This window comes from Myxocyprinus asiaticus, chromosome 23 (assembly GCF_019703515.2).
Source record: "Myxocyprinus asiaticus isolate MX2 ecotype Aquarium Trade chromosome 23, UBuf_Myxa_2, whole genome shotgun sequence".
NCBI lineage: Eukaryota > Metazoa > Chordata > Actinopteri > Cypriniformes > Catostomidae > Myxocyprinus > Myxocyprinus asiaticus.
In genome coordinates, this window is record NC_059366.1 from 4,476,562 (window position 1) to 4,504,037 (window position 27,476).

The following is a 27,476-nucleotide window of genomic DNA, read 5'->3' on the forward strand; positions in this document are numbered from 1 at the left end:
ATATTGATTTCTTGCCTTCATCTGTAAAGCATCACAATCTGATTAACATCTGCTAAACATCTTAAAAGTTCCGATTTACAAACATTCTAAATCATAAACATCTCAAAGACATCTGCTGAATGTTTTATTGACATCCGAGACACTTATTGACCGATGTCTTATTGACGTATTACAGATGAGCAAACAATGTAAAAAAAATGTCTTCCAGATGTAAACACGCACATCTAATAGATATCTGGGTGATGTAAGTGTGCTACCAGGGAAACAAGTATTCCAGTGAGCTATGCAATAATTACCTTTAAGAGCAGATCTGCCATTTCAGCCCAGAAAAATGACATATAATAAACATATTTGAGTTGATAGGCTGCAGTCTTAATCTGAAAGGGGAAACAGTAAAAGTTTTATAGAAAGTTACACTGGAAAGGTATTTTTTTAATGCTTTAAAGGTGCACTATGAATTTTTTTTCTTTTCTTTCTTTTTGTTTTTACTGGCTGGTACAACAGAGTTCTCTCACAATAACAACTTTATTTTTTTCTTTATCTTGCAAATTTCACTTTTATCACAATTTTCAGTTTTATATCTCACAATTGTGACTTTCTCGTAATTTCGATTTTATAATTTGTCATTTTTACTTTATTTCTCTCAATTGTGACTATATCTTTTTTTTTTTCTTTTTTTGCAACTGCGACTTTCTCGCAATATTATATTTCTCAGAATTTCAAGTTTATATCAAGCAATTGTGACTTTATATATCACAATTCTAACTTTATTTAAAAAGTCTGCATTACCTTTATTTTTTATTTTTTTTGTGGCAGTATCAAGGTACCATAATTCACAGTAGTATTTGTGTAAAACTTTTTAATAAGGAAAAAAAAAATGTATCTCTTCCTGTTATTTTGTCTTCTTTTTGATTATAAAGACAAAATGGTAAAATAATAATAATAATAATAATAATAATGTGCTGATTTTTTTCATTTTTGTGACCCACATTTTAAGCAAATTCCACTAGGAATTTTAACAACTTTACCTAAAAAAAAAACATAGTTGGCTATGCCCAAATGAATAAGCTTCCATTCAAAATGTTTTACTTAAAATACTGTGCCATGCCAGCTACTACTTTTAAAGGTTTTTTTAACCCTAAGAGTTGATTTTACCCAACTATGCATTTTAAGCTCATTTAGCTCAATTCTAAGTGCTATTAGCAGCTTCAAATTCTAGGTTCTGTTCATTTACTTTCAGTTAACTTTAAAATAAAATGACCTGAAGAAATAACAGACAGCTGGTGAATGTCTAAGGTTTTTATTGTGATTTACAAATTTACAATTACACATAGATATTCTGCTCTCCCAGAACCAAAATGTTCTCAAACACAAAAATAGTAACAAAATCATGGCAATAAACAACAATACGTGGGCTGTGCAATGATTTAAAGAATTTCAGAAAATCTAAATAAACACAAAACAAAATGCATTTTAACAGACCACACACTGCAGTAATCTACGCAGATAGGAGAAAACTCTCTGAACTAATACTGTAACAAAAACACCAGAAACAGTTTGTATTTATAAATCAAACTATTCATTCAAAAGATCTTTTCAACTTGGCCATACCTTGCCATCATCAAGATTCAACACCACCAAAGAAGCTGACCAAAAAAAAAATTGTCAGCTTCTTTGGGTAGCTAATGTGAAGGGCCTAAAAGTAGCCCAAAAAGTCCCAAGTATGTCTACTTCGTGCCCCAAGTTTTGACAAATGTCCCCAACTCATTTTTGAGGACAATCGGTCGAGGCTACAGGCACTGGCTCTGGGACGGTCGAGGCTACAGGCATTGGCTCTGGCTCGTTAACCATGGCAGGCATGGGCGCTGGTTGTGGCATTACCTTTATTTTTATTTTTTTTGTGGCAGTATCAAGGTACCATAATTCAAAGCAGTATTTGTGTAAAACTTTTTAATAAGGAAAAAAAAAATGCATCTCTTCCTGTTATTTTGTCTTCTTTTTGATTATAAAGACCAAATGGTAATGTTCGAGAACAGGTGACAATGATGGGGAAACAGAGGGTGAAAACCACTTCAAAATATGAGTCTTTGGAAACATGGTGACTGTGACACAATCTCCACTTTCACTTTCATATTTGTCTTTTCTTGTTTTTGGGGATTCACATTCTTTGTGTATTTCACCATCTACTGGGCAGGAAGGAAAATTCATAGTAAAAATGACTTAAATATTGATCTGTTTCTCACCCACACCTATCATATCACCTCTGAAGACATGGATTTAACCACTGGAGTCTTATTCATATCTTTAATGCTGACTTTATGTGCTTTTTGGACCTTCAAAGTTCTGGCCACCAGTCACTTGCATTGTATGAACCTACAGAGCTGAAATATTCTTCTAAAAACCTTAATTTGTGTTCTGCAAAAGAAAGAAAGTCATACACATCTGGGATGGCATGAGGGTGAGTAAATGATGAGAGAATTTTCATTTGAAACACAGCTATTCAACCACTGTACCAAATGCATACATTTATATGAATGTCAGCTGATTTGTTAAAATGGTGCTATATAAATATAAACAATATCATCCAATATCATCCAAATGTGTTTCCTACCTCTTTTTATTTCTCTCTTTTTTTGCCTTGAAAACCTCTGATGACTCTTCTTTCATTTATAGTTGTAGACCTGCCAGGACTATAATTTACATGACCCTATCCTTTTAAAATAAATAAATAAATAAATAAATAAATACATTTATAATTGTAACTAACAAGATAAGCCAGCCATACATGTAACATTTAAGATTCATGATGAGACAATTTTCAACCACTGCAAACCCAGCTACATATTGCAACAATATTATGATACTGTAAAATATATTATAATTATATTGTCACACTTTTTTTTTACAAACCAACTTACACATGTTGATATCAGGGTGTCTCATTGGGCAAACCAAAAATGATAATTCTCTCATCATTTATGCACTCTTATGCCATGTCAAACGAAAACGATCTTTTATGGATATATGATGACTTGAGTGGAAATGTTGGTTTGTGTTCCACAGAAGACAGAAAGTCATACGATTTTGAGAAGGCATAAGGGGTGAGAAGGCCAAATGACAAGAGAAATAGCATTTTTGGGTGAACTACTAAAATCATTTGATGAAGCTGAATGGTGAACATAAACCAACACTCAGCTAATGTAAGCTGGTTTCCCTTTAAGATGAAGGGGTTCAATGAGACATTTGGACATTTGCATTAAAACATGTAGAAAAGCAATTTACTTGTTGGAGTTACCTGTTGCCTGCTGAGTTTCTGCTGCGTGAGTGATAGCCTGAGCAGCGGTTGAAGATTAACTCTCTCTCCGGTGGAAAATCTGTGGGAATTCTTCGGCACTGCCTGACAATGAGAAAGTATTTTCCCATGAGAAAAGTATGGTGTAAGCACCACATACAGAATATTAATTATTGTCATTGACAATGTCAATGCCATCAGTTTGAGGCAAGCGGCAACCACAACAGTGAAACTCATTACAGAGACCGAAATGTATGCTACACATGATATTGATGGATGTAGGCCTATTTATTCAATAAGACTCATGCAGACACACATTCAGTATACTTTAGATTTGCAAACTAAATGTAACGTAAGTCAGCGTAACTTCTTTAAGCGAACAGAAACTTGAATACACAGAAAACTGATAGCAAAACTCTACTTATTTACACTATGTTTAAAATAATTTACCTTTGAACTTTTTGGCAAAAACTTTGCATTGTCCACGAGCTCTCCTCATCCAAAATGGCAGGCAGTCCCAAATATGCTTGCAATTTAATCACCGATCATGTGGTTTCCCATAGAATCTTAGAAAGTTTACTAAACTCCAGATTAATGTCGCTTCACTTAAAATAATTATCAAAGTTTCTTCATTATTGTGAGTGCAGCCTAATCTTAATATCTTGTGCCACAAATATAGCATTTAATTAAAGAGCCCATATTATGCTCATTTACAGGTTCATAATTTTATTTTGGGGGTCTACTAGAATAGGTTTACATGCTTTAATGTTCAAAAAACACATTATTTTTCTCATACTGTACATTGCTGCAGCACCTCTTGTCACCCTCTGTCTGAAACACTCTGTTGTAGCTCCTGTCTCTTTAAAGCCCCCCTTTTCTGAAAAGCCCAGTCTGCTCTGATTGGTCAGCTGGCCCAGTCTGTTGTGACTGGTTAACTGCTTAGAGCGTGTGTCGGAAATGTAACGCCCTTTACCATAACTGAGTTTCAGCTTAAAGTAGCCCTTAGGCGGGCATTATGCAAATGTGTTACAAAGTGACATAGCGAAGTCATGGAAGTAATGGCTGGACTGCAAACCAGGCATTTCAGGCAGTTCATGAGCAGTGTTTTCTGTGGGAGAGAATAACTCCCTTTGGCGTGGACTTTGTGCTTTGTAACTTTGCAGACCTTTTACATGCACAAACAGCTATATTACACACTAAAGGAAAGGTAAAATCCCAAAAACCATAATAGGGCCTCTTTAAGGAAAGTTTACAACATTATGTTCTGTGTATTTTTATTGAGCAATATTTGCTGAAGCCAGGAATTTTTTTTTTTTTTTTCAGTGAATGATATTCTGCTTTAGCAGGTGTTAACAGTAGTCTTTATCATGCAACCACAATATGCTCTAACTCTGCAAATTAACCCTGGGGAGTTTGTAAAATGAAAATATTTTCATTCAATATGATAATTATACACCTAATCACGATTTGTCAGACCTTCACCCAACAAAATAATACACGTGGGTACAGTCAGACAGGTGTTGTGTACAAATCTGTTGACCTTTCTGCATCTGCATAATCTAAGGGCAAATTTTACAGCAAGTAAAAATTCTTGTGTGATTTCTTTATTTTAACATTCTCATTTATTCATCTGTAAATCTCTCAGGAGAACAGAGAGTTTCATTGTACCTAATAAGGCAACACCTCTCTACAGCTGTATATATGAAACCATATCACATAATTCTACCAGGATCACACTATAGGAACATGACACCTTACATGCACGATTCACCTTGAAAGCCTGGCATTTTACAGAGGTCAAGAATACACCCCCCCCCCCAACCCCCACCCCCAGGGATCTCAACATCTGCTTGTTGAAAGCAGTGTTATCTGGAAATCCTCTGCATCTATCCCGTTTCAGGTTGTGCACTGTTGCACACCAGCAGTCTAAACAACAGATCACAGAGAAATTGTCATCAAACCATATCAAGAATGGCAAGATCCATGTAAATCTATGTATGACTGCTGTAATGTTATACTAACCATGGTATACTGTAATTAAAGGGGGATTTAAAGATAGTTAGATAGACCTGTTTGTGGTTGCTAGGCATCATAGGAACTTGGCACATCAATACAGAATGTCCTAACGCCAGGTGTGCGTTCATTGTTATATCACAATGGCTTCAAACCTGACTCCAATCAGAGTGCAGGGTCAGATCCACTTTATAAGCTCTATTTATTGGGTGTTCAGGTTAAAATCAAGCAGAAATACAGTAAATTACATTTCCGAAAGTACAATTGGACCACCTCTCTGAAATTCTTATTGGTCAAAAGATGACTATGTCAGTGCGCATTGCAGCAAATGTCCTGTGTGAACGCCTCCTTTAAATGTTCAACATTCAAAATCTTAGCAACAGAATCATTGCAACATTTGCATCCTGAGCAGAGGCGGACTGGCCATCGGGAGAGCCGGGATGTTTCCCGGTGGTCCAGCCGCGAAACGGGGCCTCAATATGCCAAAGTGGGCTGAGATATGACGAAGGGGTCTGCGAAACGGTGCCACAATATGCTGAAGGGACACACTGCTTTTTTTTTTTTTTTTTTTTACAAAGTTTATGTTGGAATTTCAATGTTTGATGTTTGAAATGAATGTAACAAAATAATTACTGTCTTTCTTTGTAGCACAATCAGATCTGACTGTGGCAGCATGGTCAGGTTTGACAGCATATTGGAGCATCATTGCAAAATGTGACACTTCAACACAAGTGGTTTAGAAAACATGCTACAATTTGTCAAATAATATTTTTTTTATATAATGTTTTAATATACTTTATATCCAATGTGTAACTTGTGACAGTATCTAGAAATTAAGTGTGTTAGAACATGAGCTTACAGAGATCAGCCAATGCATAAAGCACTGAAGCCATCTACTGACCACAGTTGTTATTTCATGTATTTCTTTTTTTTTTAAATTATTATTATTATTCCAGTAGATGTCACAATAGACCCCCAATGCATGAGAAATTGTGATGTTTTGACACTCTATTTACTGAAAGTAAGGTTTTTATTGAAGTGAAGACAACATAAAATGTGCTTAATTTCTATGAAAATGAAAGGTGTAATTTAGAGCTAAATAAGGTCTATATAGTAAAATTTGTGTTTTTACAAGGCTGAAAAGGTACATGTATACGTGCTAAATGGAATGGATACAGGGCCTTCGGTATGGTACATGCAGTCACATGAATGATAACACATCTTAGCATGCATGAAACCAATATTAAAACAACATATAACGAACTACACAAACTGCGTAGAACTAAAATGAAAAAAGATTATGGTGCAACACGGGACCACACGGAACCAAAACGTAACAGAGCAGAGCGCCAGACGGTACACTAGAAACAGTGGATCAGATAAATGCATGTGAAATTTATACTAGCTAGCTTGCTATTTTTCCCAACTGTGATGGAACTAAACAAAATATGTCGGACTTAAATAAGCCAGAGACTGAAGACCCACCGCCGCCTCTAAAATCTGTTTTTTGGGAGCATTATGTTTCGCAGTATACTACAGTAATACTGGGCAACAAGTAGTGAACAGGACGAAGGTTGTGTGCCAGCTCTGTTTCACCAAAGATTGGTATTTCAGTAAGCACAGCTAACATGATGACTCATTTATGGTGACATCATCCACATGTGTCACTTGATCTTACGTCTCGCCACGGCGTTCAAGCAGCCTCTCGCTGCAAGCTCAGACAGAGCTAAAGCGATAACGAATGCCATAGGAGTATTTATTGCTGCAGATATGCCACCATACTTAGTCGTTGAGAGCATAGGATTTAAGCATCTGCTTAACGTGCTTCAGCCATGTCATAAAGTTCCTACAAGAATGCATTTCAGCAATTTTGTAGTTTTGATTAATTTTTGACCCGCAAACACCACGAGTGTGACTCACAAACGAACACAGCACAAGGGTTAAAACTTTATTTTGCCACATTACAAATTCTGGGGTGATTCTTACAAAAACCGCCAAGAAAATGTCCTGCTTCTTTTTTACTCAAAAATCAAAAGAAATTAGAAAATAATTAGAAATTAGATTTGTATGTAGAAAATGAAGCCTGCTTTTAAGGCCTTAAGATTTTTTTCATCGTAACATTGTTTTCATGACAATTTAAATTCTAATGTTTGTCAAATTTTAGATAAAAAAATGCACATTCGAATGCAAAAAGTGTGCTTTGGAATTTTACATCAAGCACTGATGATAACTTTTGTTAAGGTCTTTGAACGTTACTTCTTCCTCTCTTATCACCACCTTGCAGCAAAAGGTCATTCACACAGAACCCTTTTTGTGTCTGTTTGCACTATTTTTCCATTGTTTTCCTACAACATGCACTAGACCAGCGGTTTCCAAACTTTTAGAAGTGTACACCCCTTTATAATGTTTGACATCTGTCAAGCACCCCATCACCCTATCATAGCTAAACATCACATTTTTACCTACAATAACCAATTGCAATGTTTCACTCTGTATCAGAAAATAATAAAATATTTATGCTATAAATCAGAAAGATCTCGACAAGACAAGTGAAATGGGTTACCAGCTAAATTTTTCCTGGACTTCGGATCTGAGCTCAAAAAGCTAAGCTAGGACCTTTCCACACAATAAACAGCGCACTTCTGTGTGCAGTTAAATTGTCTAATTTTTGCTGCCCATTTCATTTCATATAGTGCAAAGAAATCTGTGAATTTAACTGATGAGGTTTATTGAAGTTGACATTTTACACGGCATCATTAAGTACAGTCAAAAGTTCATCTGTTTCAAAGCTAGGGCCTTTTGTTGGATGCTGCAGTGTACCCAGGAAACTACTGATGCAACTTTTCGTGTGAGACCTGCTGGCCCTTTATGCCACCCTGTCATTGATTTCGCCCCATCTGTACAAATCCCAATGCAGCACTCCCAATCAATTCTGTTCACTCTGAAAAAGCTGTCCATTAAATTAAAAATATCTTCCCTTGTCATGGTGGACTACACCAGAAGATTCGCTTAATCAGTTGACTCATTGACTTGCAGTGAGGAAAAAATCTCTGTTCTTTAATCTGCTTATTAGCTGGCTGAGGATGATAGAAGATATTGAGTCTACAGTATGTGACAAGCCACTGTGTTTTCAGAGTTATGGATTCTGTCCAGCGTCTTCGCAGCTTTCTCCCTGAGCATACAGTTTACCATATCTTTGGCGACAGCCAGGTAAGCACAGATTTCCTCCAATTGTGTGGGACATATGCCTTTTTTAGCTATGTGGTAGCTTGCAAGATATAAACCTCTCTGCAAATTTTCAGAAGACCCTAAACCTGAATGGGAGTGGATTTCTTTTTTCTTCTTCTTCTTTTTTTTTAATCACAGTTCATCTAATTTCCCTTGCAGGAATGTCTGGTAAGTGACAACTTTGTTTGTAAATGGCAGACCATATATGAGGGCTTGAGGCTGCTGTTGGCTAAAGCTTTGCAACAGACTACACATTACAGGTTTGGACTATCTGGATCACCAAGCCATGAAAATCCAAACAACTGTCATACTTGCGTTTCTTACTTGACAATTTCTCGCTTTCAAATGCAAGCCTATTTCTCTTGCCCTATGGATCTCTATTGGGTTTCTCTGCTTCCACCTCTTCAGCCCCTTCATTATCCTCTGTTCGATCTGTTTTCGTCACAAATTCATTGTCTTAGTAGATGCTAATCTCCACAGAAGATGCTGAAGTACTGTAGATGACTCATCACTTTTTTTATTTTTTTATTAACCAAGTGTTCATTTTTTAGGTATATATGCAGTAGAAGGCTAATATTTATAAACAAATGAATTTTCACTAGGAACCTTACATGAAAATAGGCGGAGCTATTTGACGCAGTAGGCTCTGTAATCATGAGTTGAAAGGACCAATAATTTGCAGTAATTCTTGTAATGTAAACATTTATTTGTCAATAAAACACTGACATGTGAAATATCAAGTAGACTTTGTTAAACAAGTAAATTATTTAAAGACATTTTTTTTCTGCCATTACAAATATTTTCTTGTGCACCCTGTGTCGTCGGTCTGCACACCATAATGCACCCTAGCTTGGGTCGGACGTCTTTTTTGCAGGTTTTTGCTCAGAAGCGCAGACTAATTTTAATACACTGTGAAAAGTAAAAAAGGTCAACTTTTAAGGCATGCCTCAAGACACCTGAATTCTGTTATATGCGTTTCGCTGCATCTAGCTTTTAGCACAAAAATGTGTGCGGTCTTAAATGTTTATTAAAAATGCTGTCCATCTAGCGTGCTGTTTGAACGAGAGGGGTATAGCTGCAGGCATTGCTCCAAAAAGGGGCGGTCACTTTAAATCACCATTGAAGTTATAGGGAGCCCCTTACCTAACCCTTTGCCTAACCTTAACCGACAGTGGAAGTAACGCCCCCTTTTGGAGTTGGAACAACCCCCTTTGGGAGTAACCACGCCCTTTTTTGGATATTCTACCCCCTTTTGGAGGTCTCTGGCCTGCAGCTATACCTACTTGGTTTGAACAGCCCCATTTTTGCACCATTGGACTCAAATACATGCCATTACCGTGGTGAGGCAGAGTGTGAGATGTAAATGCTCAATATAACCCGGTGTTTGTTTTTTATGTATTCGTTGCACCCTCTTGTGGACCTATGAGACAACAAAGTATTAAAATTTGGTGATCATTGATGTTTTTGTAGCTTTTTTCCCTAAACTGAAAATAATGTATATATAACTCAAATTTCGATAATATGAAACATTCAAATTTAGTTGCAACCCAGTTGACAGTTATGCCAGTTTCTCATTACCACAATGTGAAAAAATTATGATCATCATGAAGTTGTCAGTAGTAAAATGGGGAAAAAATAAAAATAGATTATTTAAATTGGAATGTATTCATCATGGTAATACTCCCAGATTTTGTTACGGTAATGAGAATTTACATGGAAAACAGTGGGAATAGTAAAAGTAAAGCATCTTGAGTCTGACGCATTACAGTAGGCCTAATGACAATCGAGGGTGGGGGAGGGGGCAGTAAATGTGTTTAGGTGTCCTGAAAATATTGTCACAATGCAAAACAAATCTAAATGGTCCGGTCGGTTAAATTTTTTTTATGAAAAAGATAATTTATTGTTGTTGTTGTTGTATTGATAGACCAGGACATTTTCTTGACGTGAGAATCACCCGCTGGTATTTCTTTCAGGAAATTCAGCATAATAACTGCATTGTAATATAACACTAAGATAAGATCAAATCTTACACCGTGTTTGAGAATGATTTATAATATGGCATACGCCTGACGCATTAATAAAAATGAGCAGCCTCATGAGATACACAGAGTATGCACCATTAAAGGGGATATGCAGTTGTTATTTACAAATAATTGTAACAATTAAATTTGCTACTCCAGTTAAAATTGAATTATTTTTATGCAATACTTTTTTCAAAGAGTAACAGTAAAATTGCATTTTCAGAATAATGATAATAATAATAAAAAATCCTGTTATATTCCTAGTAAAAAATAAATAAAAAAATATCCTGGTAGATCTAAACCGAATCAAAGATAACAGCGACCGTTCTTGCATAATAACACCGTAATAACACTGTATCAGATCAAATTGTTTTCCTATAGGGAATCATTTGGCATACGCGTGACACCTATACTTGAATAAATATACACATAGATATAAAGCAGCATGCAGCTTGTGCTTGATTAAGTCTGTAGGTTCATCTTCGACTTCAAAACGCTCTTCAGTCTTGGTAACTAATTGGTTATAGGCTGAGAGGTCTATGATGCGTCACGGCGCCCTCCAACTCTCAGATTAATCCCCGCTCTCTCGCGCGCTGCCTCATTCACGAAGTGTCAGTCATCCGCGATGCTGGAGAGCGAGACCGGGAGCGCGCGCAAGATGTCCGGGATCACCGTTAATTACGCTTGTAATGACTGTCTAACATCAGCGCAGCAGCTCAACTCCACGGAAATGTACACGCACTCGCACACTGATGAAGAAGATGAACTTCTCAAGTACATTTGGAGAGAATATTTGCATCCCAAACAATATGAATGGGTGCTCATTGCTGGATATATCATAGTTTTTCTCGTATCTTTGATCGGAAACACATTGGGTAAGTTTGCAGCGCATGAGTGACTTCAGTATAACTGTACAGTGCTTTTACAGTACTAGAGGTTTGTCCATTGTGTTTGTGACTGGACTCTTTGTTTAGTTTTTGGGATCATGTTTTTTCAATTTAATTCAATAGGCTATTAGGTAATAAAATCTCTTCTCTGGCAGTAATAATAATTTCTGTATAAAACTATAGCAATTTCAGCACTTCAAAGTTTCAAAGATTCAAAATAAAAAAATGTTAAAAAATTTAAAAAAAAAGAGAGAAATGGATTTCAATTGGGTCTTTAATTGGCAAATGGCAGGTAATGTTGATGACATATCTGGTATTCTGTGAATTTAGTCATTTTGCATAGTCTTTCTTAGCCTCCTCATATATGCAGACATTGTTAACCACATCTACAACCTTAACAAAATGTTGTTTTTTTTTTGTTTTTTTTTAAATAAAGCTGTTGTTCCTCTTAAAACGCATTGACATTAATTAATTAATTAATTAAATGATTTATATCTGGAGTGCTCTAAAATGAAATCCTCAGGAGTATTGCATTGCCTTGTATAAGATGCCTAATGCAATGTGATGGCTTATGCTGTCTGATTTGAAGGATTTTGGATGAAAGAGAAAACATACTGTGACGCTGTGCTATTGTATTGTGGATTATGTCGATGGCACAGAATTTTGACTTTTCACACTTTTCACAATGTAAGTTTAGACATTTGGTCTTTCCAGGAATGAAGAAATACGATCAAACCCCTCAGTGATTTGGATATTATATATTTGATTTTGGCATATTAACTGTGTGTCTTTTGAAATTTAACTTGACTCAGTGTTATTCAATCATTTCTTTCATGTGCTATTCACTTTAAACGTAAAGTGCGTAATTTCAGTTTCACTGGAGTCACCTAGTGCAGTCAGTTTATCCACCGTTTTCTTGAGCAACCACTGGGCGGCACCATTCTAATTGCCTCTTTTGCTTTTCTGGTCTCCAGACACCAAGTAAAAACTGCCAAAATGAGCGATCCAGAGAAGGACAACAACCATAAAAGTGTTACTTGTTATAAAAATGAATTTCAGGCTCAACTTGTGCCATTGTTGGCTGTCATAACAACTCAGAATAATTAATGATATCAACGTAACTTACCACTGACCATCGCTTCATGTCATGTACACACTCAGGTGAGGCACGGTCTATAAAAAAATGGTCATCTCAACTCTGTGAAGTATCGGCATGTTGACAGTTTTTTACAAATGCAATACCTTAAACATTACATCATCCATAAGAATATATACCGATGTGAGTGAAAACACTGGAGACCAGAAATTGAAAACAGTCGAATCGTGGAACACTTCCACGTTCAGGAAAAAGGTGGATAGATCACAACAGTCGAGATCCGGAATTAAAAATCCCATTTATTTTCTCCATAGGCAAATTAAGTTTTAAGGATAACTTCTAAACCTTTAAAGAGAGACCTACGTGAGCTTCCTGGTTGTTAATCAATGGTATATGCTTCTATTAAAGCCATCAATCTGCCTTAATTCAACTTCATTGTTTAAAAATTGTGTTTAATAGCAGATTTCCTGGTGAGGGACTACACTACATATGATCCTGAAGAGAAAAGATCCACCAATCAGAGAATTGCTGTGAAAAAATTGCGTCAAACAAGCTCGGTAGTGGCTGCCCACTCCCATGACACACTGTGAATGACACAATAAAGTCGCTTTTCCTACATTCTTAAAGAATTTGTATATTTGGATGTATCTGGACATATAAAATGAAAAGATATTGTTCTATACCCACAATTAACAACTTTAAATCAATAGTTTCTATATTTTTTCATTATTTTTAATTGATCATGTCATTCACAATGGTTCATGGGATTGTAGTCCATTTCCTCATTTGCTCAAAAATTAACGATGTTAACGCCCACTGCTTTGATTGGCTAACTTTGTGCAGCCCCTCAAATACAGCTATATTTGAAACTCAGTCAGAAGAAAATGAACAAGCTTTACGTTATAATTTATAAAACTTCATTTAAGGGTTAACACATAATGTACACCCAACACATTTCATTTGAATGTATCAAAATGTACAGCACAGTAACTATCAAACAGTCATGACATTTGAAACATTTGTGAATGAAACTGTTTACTCACGGGTCCGGTAGTGTTTAACTGCCGCATCTTTCAATAACATTTCCTTTGCAAACCTAATTGTGACTTTCACAAGCAATCTTCGCTGGTATGAGCCAAAAACATACAATCCATGCTGAAATGTTCTGAATACGCAAACGTAATACAATCCACGGTGATGTTGGGTGCTTCAACAGGCCAAAGCAGAGACACTGGTCTTCACATCTCATATCTTCCATGTTTGTTTACACACAGAATGGCATGTGTTTCTCCCAGTCAGAGGCAGCAGCAGAATGAGACATGTTTTTAAAATTTGTGCTTGTACCAAGTTGGCGTGCATCGCCGGAAATGCATTGAAAGATGTCCATCGTCCGTGTTTACAAAAGACCAACAATTAAATATAGCACAGTTGGGTGCAAAAACGGTCCAGGATGCCTTCAAAACAGCAAGACACAGTGCAGCTGAATGAAATAGAATGGAGGTCTCCTTTTTAGAGTTATAACTTGACATTGCGTCTTTTAAAAGAGGCGCGAGATGCATGGTAACTGTCAAAGCCGTTCATCTAGTGTAGAAAAACATTTAAATCCAGACAGGCACTTGAAGGTGTCCTGTGGTGTAGATGAATCTCCCATGACTGGCCCTCTCTCCTCTTCACCTGTGTGACTGACTGTGAGCTCCAGTGGGCGGGGCCAAGGGTGCAGTGACAAAAAATAGGCATTGATGTCTTGCTGAAGAGACAGTCATATGCAGATGTATTTGGTCCCTTTGACATCACAAGTTCCACAAATTCCATACGAGCTGTTTCAACAGCCTGGTTTTAATAAATCCTCTTTTTTTTTTTTTAAGGAGGAAGTTTTCAGTTTTGAAACTTACAGTAGGTTTTTATAGTACAATGACCTCTTATATGTCAAAAGATCAAGGAAAATTTGATTACCCATGTCATGACTCCTATAAGTTCACAGTCTTGTCTTTTGTTATTTTTTATTTATTTATTTATTTATTTATTTATTTATTTTTTTGTATACTTTTTTGCTTCAAATCAAAGTTTGTAATGTTTTGATTCACCTTGGAGCTGGTTGGTTTGGTTCATGGCTTATGAAGGAGAGAAGTCTTTTATGAAGGATTTTATAAAAAGTCGATGGGAAAAAAATAACCATCTGGAACCAAGATGGCTGAAAAATTGAGCAGGTACTGTTGCACTCTTATTTGCCATTGTACAAAGGAGCCTCAGTTTGTTCCTGGCAGGCAGCAGATGGCCTAACCCTGCCCCCACCATAATTCTAACCATATGGAGCCTGTAAGGCTGAGTACCATGCCAAGAACAACCTGAGGCACCTTACTCCCATCGCAGCTCTATTTGTGTGGACTGACTGATTCAACCAATCAGGGCTACCTATTGGTTGACCAATAGCAGATTAGGAGTTTGAGATTTGTTTGGTGCCGCTAGTGGCACAGAAATTACAAACTTCATGTCAAAATGTTTCTCTGTGGGATATCTGGTATAAATAATGTGCATCAGTATGGGTATACTGTATGCAATATTACAATATTTTGTGATCAAAGATATTACAATGTCTTTGATCTATCCACATTCACAGGTTATAACATTTATTCCATTGCTCTCATTTCTCAGTAAATGGAGAAACTTTGTCCAAGAAAGACATTTTTAATGGCAAATTTATTTCTAAATGACATCCAGATTGGTCTTAAGAAAGTGAAGTCATTGACACAATTTGTTTGGCTGAATTTAATAAAACATTCACAGTGCGTTGTCTCAGCCATCTTTGTTCAGAAAGTATTATCCCCATTAATTTCTTACAGGGGGATTTCATAAAATCCTTCATAAAAGAGTAATCACAACGTTACAAACTTTGATTTGAAGCAAAATACAAGACTATGTACTTAAAGTCCCAGTGAAGTGCCTTGATGAGCGCAGTTCGATATGGTTGGGATGCATTTCCTACTGAAAAAGGAAGTGGGGGCAAGCATTGTCGAATGACTCGTCTCATTTTTAAAAGTAGCCAATAGGCTTTACAGCCACACACACATCCCTCTTTCCTCCATGCTCATGTCAGAGCCACTTAACTGGGAAAATTGAGAAGTGATCTCAGTATCGGCCAACTTTTCTAAAGACTTGAGAACCAAACAATGAACTAACAATGTTAATCCATAACCAGCCCAACAACACACACAGCACATCTTTGCTTACGACAAGGTTGGAGCCGTTGTGCAAGTCCAGTACAGATGAAAGGAAAACAAGTGAGTTAAAGATCATATATACAAGTCTTGAATTATAATACACTTAACATACAGAATAAAGAACACTTACTCATGAACATCCTAAGAAATGTCCAGCTGCACAAAAAAATTTAAATAAACTCCAGCAACTTTCCTCATGTCCAGCCATGGACGGATTAAGAATTGAAAGGCCCATGGTACACCATGGAGGCCCCCCATGACACTAGTTACATGACTACGTTCACCTTTATGCGCTACAGGACGCTTGGCAGATTTGGTTGGATTTTTCAAATAGACAGAAGAATAGTTTAGAGCAATGTCTGACATTGCAAATTATATGTCCTTATTAATTTTGAACCAATCCAAAATCACGCGTTATTAATAAAGATATGCACACCACCTGTATTCAAGATACCAAAATCACTATTCAGTTATTCTGCATGTGTATAGAGGTCTTCAACCAACGGTACCCGACAATCCTACAGGATTGGGCCAGGTTCGGGTCAGTTTTTCAAATAGGCTGTTGTCACAGTCTGAGAGGAGATGTAGGGACAGTGTGGCTCAGACAAATTCTAAAAAGGGAAGATTTTCCACTTGCAGAAAGGCTGTTGGATGATGGAAGTTTAGGCCCATTCCATAAATGGCACAGAGGTAGGGGTCCGAGACAGTGGAGGAATTGACGAGTTGACAGAATTTGGCGGTGTAATCCAGGAGAGGAAGGTCTTGTTTAAATAATTCCATTAAAGGACTGGTCAGCTCCATGACTAAATGTATTGTGCTCGTCGGGGTCTGGCTTTCTGGGAGAGGAGGATAAGTGGGAATGCTGGAGTAGAGGAGGACATTTGGAAGAGCAGGTAGGCGAATCCGTATTCTTTCCTGGTCAGTCCTTCTGTAACTCTGGGTACGTGGAGTGGAAGAGGAAGAGAGGAGACGCAGGAGTAGGTACTTTCAGTACTTTAATTATAAACGCTGGAGTGGAACAAATGCTGGAGTGGAACAAACAACTAAGCTAAACATCACAAAACAACAAAACACTTCATCAACACAACGTGACACTTCAAGGACTGACAAAAGAATGGGCAAAACTAGAGGATATTTATACAAAAGAAACTAATGAGGGAATGGAATACAGGTGAGGATAATAAGAAACAGATGGAAGTGATGAGGGCAGTGAAACATGGGAGATGTAGTCCGGAGGAAAACTTCAAAATAAGAGTCCTTGAAGAACGTGAGGGAGACAGACTGTGACAGTTACGTTGTGTTTATGAAGTGTTACGTTGTGTTAACTTTTGATGTTTAGATTTTATAGTTTGTTCTTCTCCAGTGTTTGTTCCACTCCAGCGTTTGTTTCCACTCCAGCGTTTGTTCTACTCCTACGATTATAATTAAATGATTGAAAGAATCTACTCCTGCGTCTCCTCTCTTCCACTCCTCGTACCCAGCGTTACAGCTAATGGACAAGTTACGGGCTTTTCACATGTGCATCTGTGCTGTTTTTCAATTGTTTTTCTATGTAAATAAGCACTGGATCGGTGTCTTTGATCGTTGTGCCACATCTCACTTTTTTCAGTGAACCTCGCAGGGCCATCACATTTTAGACACTGTGTTCAATTAAAAATAATTTAAATATTTAAAAAACATCTCAAGACACGTGTTCTGTTTCAACATTAGTTATGCTGCATCAAGCTTTTTCAGCTCAGGTGTCACAAATCGACATTCTGATGAAGTTCAGGTTGCAAAGAGGACATAATGTGACTGATACACATGATTCCAGATTGTTTTTACCTGGCAAAGTTTCAGCGCTTGATAAATGGTTAGTCTTTTTTTGTGTGCAGACAATAATTACACAAGTTAAATGCTAAATCATAATAAAAATTAAATTAAATTAAAATAAAAGCATCCTGAAGAGGATTATAAACCGTAGTGTTTGCTGCCTTATGGAAAGTGAATCTGTCTGGGTAGAGTTATGCATTTTCCATTGATTAAGAATAAGCTTACTATGTTGCAGGCAGAGAGAGAGATTATTTTTTGTTCGACTTTAATGTGATTTAATCATTTGAAGATCTGTTTATTGTGCTATTTAGGCTCATAGCTAACTGTGCACTTTATTCCCTGCTAATCTGAGTTTGTGTTTGACGCATCCATGGAAATTAACGTTTTTTATTCCCGGCTCCCGACAAATAACAGAATAACCGTTCATGAACTGTCACGGTTAACCAAATATTACAAACTGTTACCATGCACATAGGACTGAAAGTTGATAATGGTCAGGCAGAATTCGATTCTTATTGGAAAATCTGTTTGGAATGACCCTACATGCTTCCTTTGAAATGCCCTACAAAGGCATGATCAGCACCAGTTAAAACACAGTGAGTCGTTCTAGAAAGCATTTGATTGGACAAGCTTTCTCAACTTCTATGTGACATCATGGATGTTCTATAAGGAAGACTCACAGATTTTAGTAAAGTTTTAGATTACATTTATTTGATGAATATAAAACAGAAATGTAATGTCTCTCTTTGGCGTAAGCCCTGTCTGGCGGTCCAAAGTTGTTGTACTCGGAACCATCAGATCCTGCCGGAGATAGGAGGCAGGGGTGAGGAGCCTACCCCCATGCAGGACAGGACTCAACTTGTGGCGGTGGGGTGGTGGAGGTTGCCGTGTTAGCACACTGAAACAGCAATGTGATAGATTGTTAGCAGACTTATAAAGCAATGGCTTACATGTGATTGGCTAGGAGTTACCTAGCTAATTGTGCGATGATATGCAGCTGATAGTCTTCCCGCTAGAACTACGCTGCTTTTACATTTCCTGAGTGTTTTTAGATGGAAGAGAGACACCAGATATTTAAATGCTTATATCTTAACTAATTTTGTCAATGCTTAGAAGTAGGCCTACACTAGTATATATATGACCTGAAAGCTAACAGATATGGACTAAATGCTGTGAAACTTACATTTTTATCTTAAACATCTTTCATGAAGGAATGAACTACAATCCCATGAAGCACTGTGGATGATGTAATTGAATTGCAAACCATGGAAAAATATAAAACTATTAATTTAAAGTTGTTGACTATAAGTATCAAAACAATTTAATTTAATTTTATATACAAATAAATAAGTAGTTTGAGAGTGTAGGGAGATCGACTCAATTGTCTCATTTACAGTGCGTCATGCGAGTGGGTGGTCACTGCAGAGTTTGTTTGGTACGCTTTGTTTGCCATGATTCTCTGATTGGTGGATGTTTTCTCCTCAGGATTCACACGAAGGGTAGTTCATCATCAGGAATTTAACATACAGTACGCCATTTAACAGATCTGTTTTTAAGGTTTTTAAGTAAATTGATCAAATCAATTTGCCTATGGAGAACATGTTTGAGATTTGTATCTCAACAAATAAGTGATATAAATGAAACAGTGTTGATGTTACAGTGTACCATTAATGTGTATTTTACTCTTGAGGAGACTGTGAGATTACTTAAAAATTTTCTTTTGAGAAAAATATGAGAAGCTAGAATAAAAGTCTTCATTTGCTCTAGATATAATCTCAGTGTTCTCCAGGAGAAACAACTGAAATTTTGAAGTTCTCATTTGTGATTTTTCTTTTCTACTGTATGAAAAACTATTTTCCTTTTTGCTCTCCTGTTAAGGGTCACCTATATCATTTTATAGCGATCTTACAAATATGCAGTGATCTGGCGGGTGAGAGCTCTGTCGCAGAGGCACTGCAGGGCTTTGATAAGTGTCAGAAGATATTCTTTTTTCTTTTAGTTTTTTCTTCGCTGGAAGAGCACAGATGTGTTGTGGGGGTTTCATCAAACTAGTGGAGCAGGGGATATTCTAACATCACAAGGTGGTCATGTGATGAGGACATGAAAAAAAGAAGAAAGAGACAGAAATAGGATAAGAGTCAGATCTATTAGCACTGAGAGGATACTTTGAAAATGCCCTATGCGTCTCGCCGTGCATCTGTTGCCTGGTGAATCAAGTGGGTTTATGTGCCAATTCACTCAGCTCTCTCAAACAAGCTTTACAGAACATTCCTTTGGAATGCATTTTGGTGATTTTCAGTATAATTTGCTCATAAAGTGGAAAAAACTGAATGAATAATATATTTTGAAGGGCTGGAATGAAATGTGATTTTGGTTTAAATTACACAGTGACGTGATTAAAAACATCAGCAAATATGAATCAGGATCAGTTAAGCACCAATATACTTCTAGTGAAATCGAAGAACGAGTGTCATGTAATTTCAAACAAAATCGAGCCAAAAAGGTGTTTTTGAATTCATTGTGGTGGACTGAAAAAGATTGCCAACGTGAACTTTCAAGAAAACTTCGTGCCAGCTGTTAAACACCTTCTTACTGCTGTTGGTGGGGGTGTGACCCGGTGCTCCACCTGCTTTGACAGCAACATCTTTTAAAATATAATAACAGATGGTAACTGGTGCATATTATTGCTACATACAGCATGTAAGCATTAGCGCTACAATGTACACGCAGAATGTAAACATGACAAATTACACATTATCTACAGCAAATATGTTACTCTAAATCATTGTCGAGTAGTTGAATCAGCTTGTGTGCATTCCATTCATGAGACATGTAGTAAATGATAACACATTTTAATATCACATTACTTAATGTTTTATATGTACTGTAGTCAGTGTGTATATCATATTTCATTGCTCTTCTAAACGCCGGCCTCAGCGGCATGGCCGGTGTCCAACTGTTGCAAACAGCATACTGTTGCTCAGCTGTTTCAACCTTCTTTCTAGCTTTAAGAAAAACAAAAAAGCAAAGAAGAACTCCCATGAGTGTATCAGAGCCTTTATAATAGACTGCTTTTACATGGACACCAGAAAGCTGCTTATTGCATGAAAGCGTGTTATTGTGAGAAAATGCAGTTTCCGTTTTAATGCACAGTATAAGCAGTATACTTTTTACTCCCATATACATACAGCTCTATGAGTAAGCAGCGTTCTCCACAGCAATGTAATTTCCCCACAATACTGTATATATATATATATATATATATATACACATACGTATGTATAGAGTGTATGATGTGTCTTTTGACAACCATACTATTTCAATAGGTGAGAGCTGAACATTCTCACAAGCAGTTTGCTATTTGAGAATGCCAACACAATGCCAACAAACACAGACAAACACCAAAAAACATTTGCATTTAAAGAATGCAACCAAAAAGAAAACAGTTGTAGATGAAACCCTGGTTTATGTAGCGTGAAAGACAAGGAGCTTGTAAATATGTATTTATACTAGGGCTGTCAATCGATTAAAATGTTCCTGATTAATTAATCAAATTAATCACATATCAATATTGCTGGAAAGGCCCCCAAATAAATATAATTCATTATCCAATTATATAATCATACAATCAAAGTAATTATAAATGTAATATTTAACAAATATAATAATGTTCATTTAGAATTATATATTAATATAACAGATAATTCAAATACATTACATTGTTGTGGCAGATGAGTAAAGCATTGATTAGACAATACAAAAAGTGGCTTCAGAAGTCAATATATTGTTTGGTTTATTTCCATATCATTGAACATGAGCCTGTAATTTGTTGATCAGCTGTGGGTTTGTTGCCTGTACAGCTGGAGTTGCACTTAGTGTCCCCTGCTGACTGAGACTCGCAAAAATATGAAGGTGGCACTTCAAGCTTCAATTGCTCAGTTGGTAGGAAAATACCTTATTACAGTGGCATGATTAATTGTGTTTTTTTAATGTATTATTTTTTATATGATAAATCACACTGAATTAATGTGTTAAATCGACAGCCTTTATATAAACATTCATCTGAGAATGAGTGCTGACATAAAGTTAAATCCACAGCATGAAAAGCATGCATTTGTTTAACTGTATTATTCGATCATTTATGTAAAATTCTGTTTAAAACTACCCAAGTACACAGGACTTCCAGACTAACATATGAAATTATATGATAGCAAAAACATTTCTGATAATGTGGTGGACTACAACACTTACTAAAATTAGGCGGGCTTTGTAAAGGATCAACTGGAAACTCCTTTAACCTCAAGGGAAAATCCAGTTTATCCAGGTAAGAGCACGCCAATATCCATATGCTCATACTTGCACTGTATTGTTGTTCAAGACACCTGCTACCTAGGATTGGGAATGGACCACTGGAAATACCCCTCTGGGTATGGGAAAGTTGGCAGACAAACCAGGACATTTGGCAGCGTTTTTATTGCCTGGGGCTTCAGGGCTCCTCCCGCAGGTTATTACATCACCTTGACTTCTACTGCGTCCTCTGGGCTGATATGGCAGCTGTGTCTTCATTCATTCTCAGCTTTCTGAAAGACCCAAGAGTCTCCCAGTGTTGGAAGTGAAAAAGTAAAAAAAAAAGTAAAAAAAAAAAAAAAGAAAGAAATCTCTCATTGTAGTTTCAAGCATTTCACAAAAGAACAGAGGAAAATTTTAACTCAGACGTTGCTCTTTCAAGCTCAGGAGATGTAATTTGAAATCAGAAATAATAGGTTGAATATTCTTTAACTAAAATCGGTCTGTTCTTACCGAAATGCGAAACACTGCCCAAGTGGCCAAAGCGGTAAGTGTTGTTGCGTGTATGGGCACGTGTGAGCTCCATTTTCAGGGTGTAATGTCCAAAGAGGGGCGCCAAAAGTGAGTTCTGAAGTAGAGGTCGGCATTCCTGCAGAACTCACGCAGGACACGCGGGACCCAGTTTTATTTCTTGCGGTGTGGGATTACATTTCCGAGTTGATGGCGAGAGCGGACGATACTTCCATGAGTTGTGGACAAGATTGGGTGGTCATAGAATAGCCTGAAAAATACAATGTGGATATCTTTTTTTAAATTGTATTAATTAATGATTGCAAAAACAATCATTATTTTTTATTTTACGACAAGTTTTTGGATAATAATAAACAGAAAATACAACTCAAAAATGTGCGCACAGCACGTGCATCAACTCATCCAATCTTTAGAGCAGACTATGAAGGTAGTCAACAGGACTTTAGAAGAATGGCAGAGGACACACTGTGACATCAAGGATGTGAAACTTGGACTGGAAAATGGTCAATGTAGTGTTAAGAATCCAATCATTTCACACATCATCTGATAATAGTTATAACAGAAAAATTAAACATTCTTTGTGTCCACGTGTTGTCTATTTGTATGGCTTTTTTGGAAGACAAATGGGAACGGGAGCGGTTGGGAAGGAAATCATTGCATGCAGAGAGTGGGTTAACATGGATTAAAATTCAGCTGGAACGTTCGGGTGTGGGATAGAAACTTGTGGGAGCAGGATGGAAAAAACTCACAAATACCTCTATAGTGAAGCAAGTTGTTTTCAGCTGTACAGGCTGTGATACAATGAAGAGGAATATACATTTTGGTAACACTTTAGTTTAGGGATAAGAAATTAGACAGTAACTCATCACTAATAATTACACTTGTAAGTGACAAGTTATGGACTTGTTAGGCATCGTAAAGTATGTATTACACCTTTATTGGCTGATTTCTTATTCTTCCTTTATAGCGCCTTTATATTTGCTATTGTCATAACAATGAATTTATTAGCTAAAAGCACAATATATCAATAGCTAGTATGATTCAAATGACATCCTTTATAGGTTCTCAGTACTCTGTGTGAATGTGCAGCTTATAATTATGAAATACATGTAGAAAGCATATAGTATTTCAACAAACCCTAAAATAAAGTGTTACTTATATTTTATAAACTGTACCCCCAAACCCCAAAGCTAAAACTAACCATCAGTGGAGTAAAAATATAACGTTAGAGGGAAAAATGCAACCTCCGAATTATGTTTGTCACTAATTATGCAAATGAGATTACTTCCTGGTTTCAAAACGGGATCCAAATCCAGGTCTGCCGCACTGCTGACACACTGCGCTTCTGGTTGCGCCACAGGGGAAGGTAAACAAGCTTGAGCCGGTGCAGAAATGTCTGACTGGAGATGGCATAATGCGGCCGAACCTAGGGTACAGGAACTCTCGGAAACAACATGCCAACTTCCTGTGTGATTATGTTGAATTTGAGATCTCAGTTTTGTGAAAAAAAAAAGAAAAAAAAAATGGAGATAGGAAAAAATCGAAGCACCAATTATTGGGGTTCAAAGATGACCAAAATTGCCAAATTTAAAAGAACAGATCTGTCAGGGTGTGTGCACCTGAGTAGTGGGGGTATTTGGGACCATCCTGCCAAATTTCTATTTGTCTCTATTTGGTTGTTATACGTCAGGTTTTGCAATGATAAAATATACTGCGCTCCGAACGGCATAATTAATGTCTTCACAGGGCACTTTGAATTTAATACAATAATGATGGCCACGCAGTAGGACTATTACAAACAGAATTTTCAGTAAAAATGACTTCAAAAGTGAGTTCAGCTTGTTTTATTACACATTTCAGCCCTACAAAACTCTCACAGTGGAATGTAAAGTCTTTAGGGAACAGGACATAGAGATCATCACTTCTGAATGAAACACACCCATATGCCATTTATATGTTACAAGACACACAAAGCACTGCAAACCTCTTATAATTATACAGACATTGGCTTAACTTACCCAAAGAGATGTGGTGCAGTAACCCATACTGGTTGCGAGAAACCACAATGCGATAAAGTATTAAATGTCACACGAGTACGGGACGCTTGAGCATTTTGAGCATTTCATCACAGGATGCAGGTCCTCGTCTCGCCGTCCGACCTTTTTATACTTTAATACGGGACACAAAGCCTTCAATACGGGATGTTTCGCTCTCTTCAAAAATACAGAACCCCAAGATAAAAGGCGTCCCGTATGGGACATCGTCATTTCGGCCAAAATACATATAAAATGGCATATGATTTGAGGAAAAATCTGATTTTTCCTGCAGTGTGAACAAAGCCTATGACTTACGATTTTTGCTGACCAGACACTTTTGGGCAGAAGGCAATGATGAAGAAGAAGAAAATCAGTACCAGAGGTGGGTAGAGTAGCCAAAAAGTGTACTCAAGTAAGAGTACAATTACTTGAAAAAAATAATTACTCAAGTGGAAGTAATGATGTTAATAATTACTTGAGTAAGAGTAAAAAAGTATCCAATTAAAAGAATACTCAAGTAGCGAGTAACTAGTTACTTTCATTTGTCACATAATTTTAATCATTTAATCTCCAATATTCCATTACATAATATACATTTAACATGCATTACAGAATAATAACAATAGTAATAATAATTCAGTAATTATTATTATTATTGTAAATTCTTTCATCATTCACTCTCATGTTGTTCCAAACCTGTATGTCTTTCTTTCTACAATGCAGCACAATTAAAGAGATGTAAGACATAATGTTATTCTCAGTCACCATTTACTTTCACTGCATGTTTTTTTCCTCCATATTTTAAAAGGGAATTGTGACTGAGACTGTCAGTCCCTAACATTCTGTCTAACATCTTTTGGGTTCCACAAAATACAGAAAGTCACACAGGTTTGGAAAAACATGGGGGCAGGTAAATGATGAGAGAACATTAATTTATGGCTGAACTTTTACTTTAAGGACGCTTGTCAGATTTGGATGAATCTGTCAATTAAAAGATAAGTTTGGAAACTGGTTTCTAGTCATTATTATGGTGAAAAACATGAACAATATTCTGCAGGCCCAATCATATATAATGCTGAATAAAACCTTCTATTTGCTATTTCACAGCATTTAAAAGTCCTGTTTGGATTCTTAGCTCAGTGTAATTACAATATTTTCAGTATAGAAAGATTTAGATCATTAGTTCAGTACAGTACATCTCTGTATTTGGAAGCGTGTTAGGCTTATTTAAGTTCAGAGCTTGTTCTCTGTTGTCCATGAGAAAAACGCGCTGCATCTGTCAAACGCAAAGTTGCTTTGCAGTAATCACACGCAGAGATGCGGTCCAGTAGTCACGCACACACTCGATAGGCAGAGCAAAAGACATTTACACTTAACGCGGATATTTACATGGATATAAACAGTAGGCACTGATATAGTTCAGCAATGATATAAAAATGTATACATAGAAACTGATGTCACATGCCCATAGTTACATAATCACCCTGAAAATGACCATCACCACGACACAGACAAGCTCACCTTATCACAATCGGCAAAACTCACCACAACGTGTTTTAAGTTGGAGCTGCAATTATATTCTTGAAATATCTGCATGTCTTGGTTTTAAAAAAAGGCATTGCGTGATGAAAGAAAGTGTTTGCTTGGAGCGCTTGCTGCAGCTGCAGTGGCGGACTCGAGTGACAGAGCACAACTGTAAAATTCCACTGTCATAAAAGTCCCATTCAGAAATCTCTCAATAAATTACAAATTTATTAAAACTTATTTAATTAAACCAGTAATGTTACGACAGGAACGTCGCCCATTGTAACAAAGTAAAAGTAATTTTTCAGTAGAAATTTACTTGAGTAAGAGCAAAAAGTACCCACTATTAAACCTACTCTTAAAAGTAAATTTTCCCCAAAAATGTACCAAGTAAATGTAACGTAGTAAATGTAGCGCATAACTACCCACCTTTGATCAGTACAAATACAATAAGGTTCCGTCACCTTCAGTCCTTATAAAATGTATGCAGACCTGTTGATGAAATGATGCACTATATGAAAGTCTTTTGCGATTGCGCTGCATCTCATTTTTTTCTTTTTTTCACAGCACAACAGATGAATGTCAGTTTTAACTGAGAATCTTATGCAGTAAAAGTTGACCCACCTGAGCATTAACCCTCCCCAAACAAATCCCCCCCCCCCCCCCCGGACACCTTCTACTGCTTTATGTGTAGAAAACACGCAACAGTTCATAAGGTAACTGTGGTATTTTGGCAGAAACACTGGTTACCATGCTAAATGGCTCATACATTTGTCAGTAATACTTTCAACAAAACACAACAGAACAGAGCAATTGTTTATAACACCGTCTACACCTGATGCAATCCCTTAACAATCAACGAAGCCGTTGCGGCGCATCAGATAAAACAGAAAAAATGGATGGCTCGTTCTAATGCTGAAGTGCTGCAGAGCTATTCCAGCCACTTTATCATCCCATCCTTCTAAATACAATGATTTTACTTACCTACAAAATATGTGCAAATGCTTCTGTCATGATTTTTTTGTTTTTTACATTTTTAAATAACTTCTGACTGCAACATTAAAGCCAGCTCATGGGGTTTCTGGTCTCTAGTCTACTAATTTAAATAATCTTTTGTTTCTAAGAACATGTATAACTCACTGTTCCAACTTTTATAGACAGTACTCGTGTATTTCTTTTATCTACAATGCTATCAATACTTTTTTCCTGACTTACTTGAAGAACTGCTACTGAATTTCTGCATCTTTCTCTCAAGATGTGTGTTCTGCATGAACCGTGATTAGATGTTATTGCGAGCAACTCATTACTTTAAACATGCCTACAAAACGCATTGTGGGCACCCCTCGCTCTTTCTGACACTCATGTAATAGGCCTATAAAACTGAGACAAATTAATTCATTAAGGAATTGTCTTCTCTCTGTTTGGCTAGTACACGGTAACCATGGTGACGTGAAAAATGCGTGACCCTAATCAATGTACTTTCCGTGCCTATACGTCTTTGCTTTTCTTATCTCAGAGCCAGAAGGTAGGT

General features: G+C 36.8%; 1 protein-coding gene across 1 annotated transcript in view; it reads left to right on the forward strand.

The window, feature by feature from the left end:
- The first annotated feature begins 11,212 nt into the window (after nucleotides 1–11,212).
- LOC127413621 (orexin receptor type 2-like) overlaps nucleotides 11,213–27,476 on the forward strand; it is a 78,256-nt gene continuing 61,992 nt past the window's right edge. Inside the window, exon 1 of the mRNA XM_051650901.1 lies at nucleotides 11,213–11,429. Within this exon, the coding sequence (XP_051506861.1) occupies nucleotides 11,213–11,429 (217 nt within the window). The remainder of the gene's footprint in view (nucleotides 11,430–27,476) is intronic.